Here is a 12,087-nt window from a genome sequence, read left to right as displayed (position 1 = left end):
AAATGCCCCATGCCAGTCCATCTCATCTCACCAATGCCTAGTATGTCAATATTTATGCGTTCCATTTCTTCCTTAACAATATCTAATTTTCCTACATCCATGGTTCTCACATTCCATGTCCCAATCACCCATCCACTTCTGAAATAGCAGGCCTCTGAACATCAAGTTTAGTACTGCTAAATTAGAGAGTGGTAGCAATTAATTCTCTTTTAAAAGAATTTTCTGAAACAGCTGGGATTAGGGCTAAATTTCATTTAGAGATACTCAACTGCTTGAAGGTGTCAAAAGATTCTTTTTCTACATTAATTTCCAGTGTTTAGGAAGGTATTAAGAGTGTTCTAAAGAGTCAGCAGGGAGCTCTGGGGGCCTAGTGGCAAGAAGATGCGCTGCAATCCTGAAGGCACATGCTTCAAAGCCACCAGCTGTTCCAGGGAGAAGGAGGAGCAATCGCCTCCCATGAGATTAACTGCCTCTGAAAACCCGCAGGAGGTTCAGCTATGGGTCGGTTCCGACTCTATGGTACTCATCAAGAACTACAAAAGAATCAGCAAGTTGATCAAGAAAGTACACAAGTAAAAAAAAAAATAAAAATAAAGTACACAAGAGCTCATCCACATATAGGCCATGGCCTTTTCTAAGCCGACCTGGTTCTGAGCAGTCATGGAGCTTTGAGAACCTACTTCCTCTACCACTAGCTTCCTGGAGCCCCACCAGGGAAGTTCCCAGGGCTTTCCCTTGTGTGCAGGTTAGAGAGATGGGTAATGTGTAACAAAAGGAAAAGGAAGCCTGGTATTAAAATAGTTTCCTAATAAGGCAAATTATCTGCACAAGTATGCACGCAGGTGTTGTGTGCCTCCGTTAGAGAGTTTTTCGCAGCCTGCCTTAGACCATCTGGGCTCCGCAGAGCCTGACGTAGAACAAGTGCTCAATGGAGGCAAGCAGTCACCTTTATCGTAATTGAGTATTTAAGGGCAATACTCGGTATTTTTTCCATCCTTTCATTCACCTCAGTGTCTGACTTAGATCCTCAGACACAGTTGTTGATGTGTACCATTGAGTGGGAACTGACCCATAGCTGACCCTCCGGTCAGGTTTTCAGAGGCAGTTAATTGCACGGGAGAAGATTGCCCATCCTTCTTCCGCAGAGCAGCTCGTGGCCTCCAACCTTGTGTGTCTTCAGAATTTTAAGTGCATCTTCTTGCCACTAGGCCACCAGAGCTCCCTCGGCAACTAAGAAATGGTTGCGAGCTTGACTTGAATTCGTGGACTTAACAGCAAATTTCATTGATCACGAACCCCTCTATTTTGGAAGTCTATCTAAGTTAGTAGTGAGTAAAACCATTACTTAGAGACATCATCACGGACAACCAGGACCCCAGCGGTGCTCTCTACATGTTCTGTGTACTTGCAATGATGCTCCGACTTTGGTGTACTTGCCCACTTGCTATGAAAAGCTTATTAACTCGGGGGGAGGGGACAAGAAATTTAGCGCTGCTGAGAAGCTTCTATCAAGCTGACCACCACTGCCCCTCATATTCCCTCAGCAGCTGGGGCTGATCATTTCCAGCAAGGAGTTTGCTGCGCCTCCAATACAGCATCACTCGGGGAAGCTATGGGTGGAAAGTCCTTGGCCTTGGTGTTTAACACTCACTGAGCTCCATGAATGGCGAGACCGATGAAGAAGATCACAAAGAGATGGTGTGTGTACCAAAACACTTCAAAGTAAGATCTCCGTATGGTTTTGGTAGAGGAGGTGATAATTAATATTAGGCACAGTGTGATGACAACTCCAGTGATGCCCGCCAACAGAGTAAAAGCCACATACAGACCTCCTTCAGGGTTCTGGAAAACACAAACACAGACATATGTAATTTGTAGGTTCTAATTTTCAGGTCTACGTATTTAGAAAACGTCTAATGTGTAGAGCACTAGGTACCCTTTGATAGTCTTAAGCATCTCTCACAGGGGACTTGGAAATGTGTGATTTTTTTTGTTTTTTTTTTTAAAGCCTTACATGCTGAAGATGCCATAGACAATATAAATTGGTAATTATGAAATATTCTAGAGAAAATTATTTGACTAGAAATTGTCCTAGAAGTGTCTATCTAAAGCTATTTCTCCCTTTAATTTGAGATTAATGTTCACAGAAATGAACTGCTTACCTTGATTCTCTGTCGAGCAAAATTGAGATAAGTTTCGTTAGGCTTATCACCAATATCAGAGAGTGCTATTGAATAAGGATCAGAATTGTTGACACGAGCGTTCACACAAAACTCCACATTAAATAGATGTGCAATGGTGTGAATAGCTAAAGAAGGTAGAGAAAGAAACAGAGTGTAAATGGTGTGTAGGTTTTTATTACTCTCACTATGGCTCTCGACCCCATGACATGTCATAGAGAGACACAGAGTCTAAGACAGTTAAATAAATGAGAACTGGGTCTCCAGGACCAGAGGGGCAAGCCAATTCCAGCAGGAAGAACTACTAGCTGTGTGACTGGGTAAATCACATAAACTCTCTGGTGGTGGTTTCCTCATCTGTAAAAATACAAAGTTTTATTAAACAGACACGATACCAAATTCTAAGAAAAAATATTATACATATAGTTGCTGTTTACCATCAGGTAGAAACCAACCCATAGCTGACCCTCCAGCGGGTTTTCAAAGGCAATAATCACACAGAAGGAGATTGCCCATCCTAGTCCCATAGAGCATGTGGAGGGTGAGCTATAGATCCATTCTGACTCAACAGCACACAACAACAACAAAGATAGATAGATAGATAGATAGATAGATAGATAGATAGATAGATAGATGTTATTGTTGTTAAGTGCCGTCAAGTGGCAGGCGACTCATAGTGACCCTATGAAAGAGAGTTCTCGATGCCTGAGTGCCTTTCATCCTTTCTCCAGTTTCATAGGGTTTCTGGAGGCAAGCTATTATGGAAGTGGATGCCACTCCTCCTTCCAAATATAGATATATAGAGATAGAGAGATACAGATACAGATATAGATATTAGATAAATATATTCATTGTTTATTTAGGAAAAACATAGTGGCTTCAAAAATAAAATCAGATCAGTTACCACTGTGTCAATTTTCACTCATAGTGACCCCATGTATTGCATGGTCGAACTTTGCACCACAAAGCTTTTGAGATCTTTTGGAAGATCTTCCTTCCAAGATGCCTGTGGCTAGATTTTAACCACCACAGTTAGCAACTGAGTACTTAATCACTTGCACCATCTAGGAACTCCTACATAGAGTTCACTAAGTGTCATTTAATCTTTACATTTACCCAATGTTGATGTGACTTAGTAGTAAAGAATTTTGCTGTCAATGGTTCAAATCCACCAGCTGTTCCATGGGAAAAAGATGGGCAATCTCCTCCCATGTGATTTACTGACTCTGGAGGGTCAGCCAGTTGTCAGTTCCAACTTGATGGTACACAACAATGATGCAGGCACTGTAATTACCATTTCAAGGAGTGCTAGGGAGCAATACTTTACAGCTTGGCTATTGAAAATGTGTATAATCAAAATTCACTCAACACTTCTGTTGGATAAAGACTTGGTCCGTTCTCATAAAGGTTACTTTCATGTGGATTTCCAAGGGTTTTTGCAAATAAAAATGGATTCTCAGAATGAAAAAGGGTGTGGACATGAGATACAGCTCTTCTCATTCATTGCACACTTCTAATTTTATAGGAAATTCTGGTGATGAAAGAATTAAGATTTAAAGTGCAAATCTCAAAATTGGAAGGACTGAAAGCCTGGACAGAAAGTATTTTTTTAAATTTATTCAACATATACGGTATAGACAAACATCATCTAATGTACCTGTAAAGAAAAAAAATAATCTCCTACACAAAGTATCTAAGAATACAGAGAACTTTCTGGTTTCAAGTTTTCTTTCTCATTTAAATCCATTAATAAACTCACCAGTGTGAAGAGCAATCATCCAGGCCACCATTTTGTGAAAGGTGAGGTTCCTGTCCAATTGTCTGCGAATTCTTGTTGAGCAGCACTGTGGATTAAGGGGGAGGGGAAAGTTGGGATAGTATTATTAACAAGAAAGTTTCCTACATTTGATATGTATCATCTAATTTAAGTCTCACAACCAACTTACAAACTACCAGTATTATCCCCACTTAAGAGATGAGAACTTGGAGCTCCTAACAGTCAGTAAGTGGCCTAGTCATCTTCAGCAGAATGTTTTCTGTTCTTGTAGCAGTGGCATACAAACCCTCTTCAGAAATTAATTATTTGCTAAAAACATGAATTTATATGGAAGAGAAATCTAATCACATAGTTTCTAGTTTAGGTTAATTTCTCCAGTATAGTTGATAAAGAAAAAATAAACAGGTCTTCTATTAAATATCTGACAGCCTAGTAAGAAAACAGACAAGGAAAACAGTTGTACAAGTGAGTGGTTCTAGAATGAAACAATTTTAGGGTATACCTACCGTGGGAGAAATGTGAAAATTCCACCTGCCAGTAGTTCAGAAATTACATTGCAAAGGAAATAAATGGCCAAATAATAGCAACCATAAAAGTAAATTATATTTAACAAGAGCTTGTGTAACAAACTGTTTTAAGTGTTTTGCATGTATTAACTAATTTAAATCCTACATAAGTCTTATCAAAAGGAGGAAACAAAGCTTGACTTTTCTCAGATCACACAGCTAATAAGTGGCAGAGTTAGGATTAAAACTCATCCTCTGATGCCGGGGCTTATATCATATGCTAATATTAATAATTAATTTTAATTATTAATTAATTACTTGAGATTATTCACAACTTTAGTCTGCTTGGCTCCACAGTCAACACTCTTGGCACCAGCAGGCAGGAAATTAAAAGACGTATTGTGATGGGAAAGTCTGCTGTTAGGGACCTCTCCAAAGTACCGAAGAGCAGTGGTGTCACTCTGGAGACTGAGGTGTGTCTGATACAGGCTATGGTCTTTACAATCTCTTGTTATGCATCAGAGAGTTGGACAATGACTAGGGAGTATAGAAGGAGAATTGATGTCTTTGAGCTGTGGTGCTGGAGAAGAGTATTGAATGTACCAAGGACTACCAAGAAAACAAGCAGATTCATTCTGGAGAGGGTTAAACCAGGCTGCTCCTTGGAGGCAAGGATTCTAGGGCTTCATCTGACATACTTTGGACATGTTGTAAGGAGAGACAGGTCCTTGGAGAGGGACATCATGTTTGAGAGGGTGGAGGGACAGCGCAGGAGGGGAAGGCCCTCTATGAGGTGGATTGATTTAGTGACTGGGGTAGTAATCAGGATGGATGTGTCAGAGACAGTGGGATTGGCACAGGATAGAGAAGAGTTTAGGGCTGTTGTACAAAGGGTCACTATGAGTCGCAAGCGACTCGACGGCACATAACAACAATAATATTAATTATCAATTATATATAATTAATGTCAATAATACTTGATATTATTACCTTGTTATTTCAAACAGTATTTGGGTTCATACTTCAATGTGATTGACCTGCACTGGTTAGAAAATGTGGCTTTGAATCTGAATTCAAGCCCATGTTCAAAGCAGAAAAAACATGGTTGCTGGTTGAGTTATAGTTTTGCCCTCTTGAAAACTGCCCAAACACTCATGCTAGCTACTTTGGCTTGAATCTAGATACACAGTCAGGGAATCAAATAACTTTAAGAGGAGGGGAGTGAAAGGCCAAAAGTTGTTGAGATTTTTAAATATCAGATTTCAAACATGGCAACGAATACAATTTAACTATGTTGCTATATACCTGGATGTGCTCACCAAGTTGTGCCAAGAAACCTGGAGGACAACCACCTGACCAACTGACTGGAAGAGATTTATATTTGTTCCTATTTCAAAAAAAGGCAATCCAACGAGTGTGGAAATTATCAAACAATATCATTGATATCACATGCAAGCAAGATTCTGCTGAAGATTATCCAAAAGCGACTGAAACAGCACATCAACAGAGAACTGCCTGAAGTATAGGCTGGGTTTAGAAGGGGTCATAGTCCTAGAGATATTGTAGCTAATGTAAGACGGATCTTGACTGAAAGCAGAGAATACCAGAAGATGTCCATGAAGCCTATATCCTTTCTCCATTCTTGTACAATATTATGATGAGTAAAGCTATTCTTTATGACGAGGAATGTGGCATCAGGATCAGAGGAAGACTCATAAACAATGTATGTCATGCAGATGACACAAACTTGGTTTCTAAAAGTGAAGAAGACTTGAAATACCTGTTGCAGAAGATCAAGGACTGCAGCCTTCAATGTGGATTACACTTCAACATCAAGAAAACAAAAATATTCATCACTGGACCAATAGGCAGCATCATGATAGATGAAGAAAAAGGCAGGAGCTGTTAATAATTTTGTCTTGCTTAGGTCAACAATAAATTCCAGTAGATACGTTGCTTTGGGAAAATATGCTGATTTTCTGCTGAAAATCTGCAGAGGTCAAGGACCTCTCCAAAGAACAATGATGTTGGCTTAAAGACTGTGGTGCACTTGATTCAAATTATGTTTGTTGATTTTGTGGGGTTTCCTCCCTAATTATTTGCTATGTATCTGAAAGTTGGACAAAGAATAACAATGGTATGAGAATTGATGCCTTTGAGTTGTGGTGTTGGAAAAGAGAACTGGATATCCTATGGACTGCCAAAAGAACAAACAGATAATGTCTTGGAGAGAGTGCAAGCCAAGTGCTCTTTGGAGGTGGGATAACAAAGCTTCATTTCACATACTTTGGGCATGTGGTTGTGAGAAGCCTGTCCTTGGAAAAGGACATCATGCTTGGAAAGGTAGAGAGAGGGTCAGCAAAAATAAAGGAAGTCCTTCAATAAGATGAATTGACACAGTGACTGTGTCAGTGGGCTCAAGTGTATCAGAGATGATGAGGATAGGACAGGATTCAAATTCATTGTTTATAGGATTGCTATGAATTGACGCGATGGCACAACTAACAACAACAACAACTCCTGTCACATGTTAGCTGGCTTATTCCTCTTAGGGAAATCTGGAAGACTGCATAGAACGCACTTCAGAGTTATTTTACCTATGAGGTTAGGGAGCTGGAGCATTTATCTTCTGACTCTCATCCAGCAACAGCTGAACACAGCTCTTGGGGCATCAACTCTCTGGTATATGCGCTCCAAGGTGAAATATGAAAGCAAAGCCTTAGGCAGATATTCACTGGTACTTGCAGGGAAGTTGTTTCACGTATTGGAACTGTCAGTATTAATGGGGTGAGTGGGGCACCAACATCATCTGAGATTTCCTTTTTTCCTCCGTTTTCTCCTTAAATATTGGGGTTTTTAAAAATTTTTAATTATTAATTGTAATGAAAGTTTACAAAGACTTTGGATTTCCATTCATTCATTGTTGCACTTTTCTCGCTGCCCGGTCTCCCCCCAGTTTGCTCTTCTCTTTGAAAAGTAAAAGAAAAATTCTTTCATTGTTATGCAATCCCTCCCCCCAAGTTCACTCCACTATGCAGTCTTCGTTCTGGACTCCTGTCATGGCAATACCTAATCACATATCCCTTTTAAACAGTTAGATTTCCTTTTTTTTTTTTTTTTAGATTTCCTTTTTTGAAATGAGTTCTTTGGTATGTCTGTTGTCCTCAAGGGTTTTTGTTGTTGCATTCAAGAGCTGAAAAGTCATTTGCTACTTTGTCTGTATTCTTTACAATTTTAAGGAATTTTTTCCCCTTTCTGTTGCCCAATTTCTAGGCTCCTCCTTAATTTCTAAAAGTCCTTGCAGTAGGCATAATTCTAAAATGACCCCCTATGACCCTTATTCTTGTATAATCTCCTCCCCTTGAGTAAAAGCAGGACCTTCGAATATGATGCACTTTCATTTCTCTGACTTTGTTATGTTCTAATGGGAAAAGGATATTTCAGAGATAATGAAGATCTCAAATCAAGTGACTTTAAGAAGGAGACTAGCTGCACACCCATGTTTATTGTTGTGTTGTTCACAATAGCAAAGAGATGGAAACAACCCAAGTGACCATCAAGAAACTGATAGAGAAGCTGTGGTGTATTCACACAATGGAATACTATGCCTCGCTGAAAAAACAAGGAACTCATGAAATATACAAAATGGTGACCCTGGAGAACACTATGCTGTGTGAAATATTTCAATTACAAAAGGACAAATACTGCATAATGCCACTGCTATAAAACAGGACTGACATCAGGGTTGAGGAAAAACTAAGAAAAGAGGGGATAAATAATGTATACTTCATTGAAACAGATGAACGGCTTAAATGGAATATATGACTAGGTATTATTTGCATGACAACTGTACAGAATAAGAGCTGCATAGTAAAGTGGACTGGGGTGGGGATGGGGAATTGTACAACAATTAAAGAATTTTTTTTTTCAAAGAGAAAAGCTAATGGGAGGGGGGAGGGTTGGGCAGGGAGGAAAATGTGCAACAATGAATGGAAATCCATGTTATCTAGAAACTTTCATTAAAATATCAATTTTAAAAAATAGAAAAAATAATTTAAAATTTAAAAAATACTCAGAGGATTTTTTTGTCTTTTGGAGTTTTGTTTTTTTTTGGTGGTTTTTGTGTGTGTGTTCATTTTTTTTTTTTTAAAGGAGACTAGCTAGCTAGGTAATTCCTTAAATCTGCATCTAGAAGTCAGAGTCTCAGAGGCTTAAAGCATGAGAAGGATTCACAGCTGTTGCTGGCTTGAAATAGAAAATCCCTTGGTTTCTAGGAACTGAGAGTGAGGCCCAGCTGACAGCTAGAAAGGAGACAGGAAACTCCTGAAACTGGAGGAAACTGAACTATGTCACCTACTAGGTAGATGTCCTAAAGAAACAAGCAAGAGCTATAACATGAACAGATGCACTCATGTTTACTGTAGCATTGTTCACAACAGAAAAGAGATGCAAACAACACAAGTGTCTATTATCAATGAACAGATAGAGAAACAAGGTGTATTTGCACATGGACTTTGAAAAACGTGGCAAATTCGTGAAACAGCATAAAATGAATGAATCTGGAGAATATTATCTAAAGTGAAATCAGTCACAAAAGGGCAAAAATTGTATAAGACCATTATTCTAAAAGGCTAAAGATGGGTTTGCAAATAGAATCGTTTTAGTATGGTTACGAGGGAGGGAAAGGAGGAATGAGTGGAAAGCTAATTGGAAGATAATAAATACTTATTAAGATCGGTGACAGGTAAGAGAATATGGAATGAACCAGACAGACATGATGAGTATTTGAATAAATATTACAGAATAAAATGTACATTAATGATTAGAAAAAACCAATATGCTTTATAAACTTTCAAGTCACAAAAAAAAATCCCAAGAAAAATGTAGTAAGATTTACAGCCTCAAACACTGGATGGACAGTCGATGTGAGTCAAAATCAATTCTAAGGCAGTGGGATGAGATCTTTATTATAGTTCTTGTCTGGCACATGTCTGTTTCATAGATTAATTGTTTCAATAAACATTTTATGGGTTTTGTATGATTATTTAACTTTCTATCATTGTTTAACAAACAAAACCCTCCAAATTTGTTGTGACCCTGTAGAACAGATTAGAACTGCCCCATAGGGTTTTGAAGACTATAATCTTTACAGAAGCAGATTGCCTCATTCTAGTGGATTTGAACCACTGACCTTTCACTTCTCATTCTAGGGCTTAAGCACTGTGCCACCAAGGATCCTTTGGCCTCTCAAAAGCAGAAGAAAATGCCGTGCACTTTAAAAAAATCCTTCAGTAATTATTTGTTTGATAAAATGAATTACACATTCACTGCTCTGGGATCCGAGATGATTATGCTAAAATTGTCATCCTTGTCAGGTGCTGTCTAGTCAGTTACAACTCATAGTGACATCATGTACAACAGAATGAAACACTTCCTAGTCCTGTGTCATTCTGTGTTTGAGTTCATTGCTGAAGCCACTGAACCAATCCACCTCATTGAAGATTTTGTGCATGACCCAAGCGTTGATATTTTCAATAGCCTTATATGTATGAAAAATCTGAACAAGTGAGGAAGAATGAAGAAGAGTTGATGCATTTGAATTATGGTGTTGGTAAAAAGACTGGCTATCTCATAACCTGCCAGAAAAATGAACAGGTTTGTCTTGAAAGACATACAGCTAGATGCAACACTCAGGAGCAACAGTTTTGAAAAATTCTATACAATATCTGTGAAGCTAGAGAGCATTATGCTAAGTGAACTAACTCAGGCCCATAAGAACAAATGCTGCATACAACCATTGTAAAAACAGAAGGATAACCAATAAGATGTGTATAGATATACAAAGAGGGAAGGGGAGGGGTAAAAGAGTTGAGGATGGGAGAGGATCATGGGGTTGCAGAGGTTAGTAGGTAGATGGAAGGGGGGGAAGCCCCAAACCAACAACAATGCACATGAATGAAACACAATATAAACAAATTATTGTATGCAAATCAATAAACATATTTTTTAAAAAAGAAGTATAGCTAGAATGCTCCTTGGAAGCAAGGATGTCAAAATCCTGTCTCAAGTACTTGGAGCATATTGTTAAGGGTGACAAATTCCTGGAGAAGGACGTCACACACACTATACTTACAGAGGCAAATTTACCCCTACATCTGTACTTGGCACATTGCCCTATTTTATACTTCCTGACAAATCCTTTAAGAAATTGGGGTGGTGGTGATGGTAATGTGCTTCAAAGATGCACATGCTAAATTTGAAGAAAAAGAATGTGGTTTTTTTCATGGTTCGTGCATCATCTTCAGAGTCGTATTCTTCACCCCACTGAAATATTTTTTTCTTTGTTGCTGTTATTGAGTATAGTTGAGTTGGAACCGACCCATAGCTGACCCTCCAATGGGTTATCAGAAGCCTGCTATTTCAGAAGTGGGTGGCCAATCCTTCTTCCTAGTCTGTCTTAATCTGAATGTTCAGATTTAGAGGAGTATCTGACAGACAAGCAATTTGTGGAGCAGTGAAAGATAAATCCCTTATTGTGGAGCTAAGCGTCGCTATGAGTCGAAAACGATTCGACGGCACATAACAACATAACAACAATTACTGAGTGGACTGTATACTTTCTTCAACGTTCTAACATTGTTTATTTTCTCTGTGAGCTTCTTGTTAAAGCTGATAAAGGGAAATTAGTTCTTTAAATTTTCACACTTTGGATGATCCATTTTGATGACATTGATAAGAATAAGACTGTGTAACACTAGGATACCCACCAGACTCATCTAATAGTGGCTATCCCTGTGAAGATATGCCTGGTTTGTGGAGCCTGGCATAGTGTTTAATGGAGAGTTTGACTTTATAGTTATAAAAATGTCTTTAAAAAATAACAAAAAAAAGTCTTCATATGTTACCTGTGAAAATAAGTGTAGTTAAAAGATAAAAATAAAGAAACAGAAGGAAGCTCTGTTGGCCTAGTGGCAAGAAGCTTCATTACAATCCCGAAGGCATGTAGTTCGAGGCCACCAGCTGCTCCACGGAAGAAGGATAAGAAACTTCTTCCCATGTGATTAACTGCCTCTGAAAACCCACTGAAGGGTCAGCTATGTGCCTTCGGGAGAAAATAAACAATGTTAGAACGTTGAAGGAAGTACACAGTCCACTCAGTAATTGTTGTTATGTTGTTATGTGCCGTCGAGCCATTTTCAACTCATAGCGACGCTTAACTCCACAATAAGGGATTTATCTTTCACTGCTTCACAAATTGCTTGTCTGTCAGATACTCCTCTAAATCTGAACATTCAGATTAAGACAGACTACGAAGAAGGATTGGCCACCCACTTCTGAAATAGCAGGCCTCTGAAAACGCTATGCACAACAGAACACATGCAGACTAACAGAAAGGGCAACCTAGGCAGAACTATCAAGTATGGAAATACAAACGAGGAGGAACAGTTGTAAGCAGACCCTAGTGATTGGAACATGGAATGTGAGAGTCATGAATGTAGGAAAATTAGAAATTGTTAAGAAAGAAATAGAACGCATAAATATTGACATATTAGGCATTGGAGAGATGAGATGGACTGGCATGGGGCATTTTGAGTCAGATGACCATATGATATATTACTCTGGA

The 12,087-nt window shown here is 38.8% G+C and overlaps 1 protein-coding gene across 1 annotated transcript in view; it reads right to left on the bottom strand.

The window, feature by feature from the left end:
- Window positions 1-12,087, bottom strand: part of LOC102867438 (cytochrome b-245 heavy chain-like) — a 62,132-nt gene that overhangs the window by 25,489 nt on the left and 24,556 nt on the right. The window contains exons 4-6 of the mRNA XM_006902744.1: window positions 3,940-4,024; window positions 2,163-2,308; window positions 1,652-1,842 (exon numbers count right to left, since the gene is read on the bottom strand). Coding sequence (XP_006902806.1) covers window positions 1,652-1,842; window positions 2,163-2,308; window positions 3,940-4,024 — 422 coding nt within the window. The remainder of the gene's footprint in view (window positions 1-1,651; window positions 1,843-2,162; window positions 2,309-3,939; window positions 4,025-12,087) is intronic.

This window comes from Elephantulus edwardii, unplaced genomic scaffold (genome assembly GCF_000299155.1).
Source record: "Elephantulus edwardii isolate Elephantulus edwardi_28Jun2011 unplaced genomic scaffold, EleEdw1.0 scaffold00445, whole genome shotgun sequence".
Classification (NCBI taxonomy): Eukaryota; Metazoa; Chordata; class Mammalia; order Macroscelidea; family Macroscelididae; genus Elephantulus; species Elephantulus edwardii.
The sequence above is the reverse complement of the archived record's forward strand: the minus strand, read 5'-3'. Positions and strand labels throughout refer to the sequence as shown.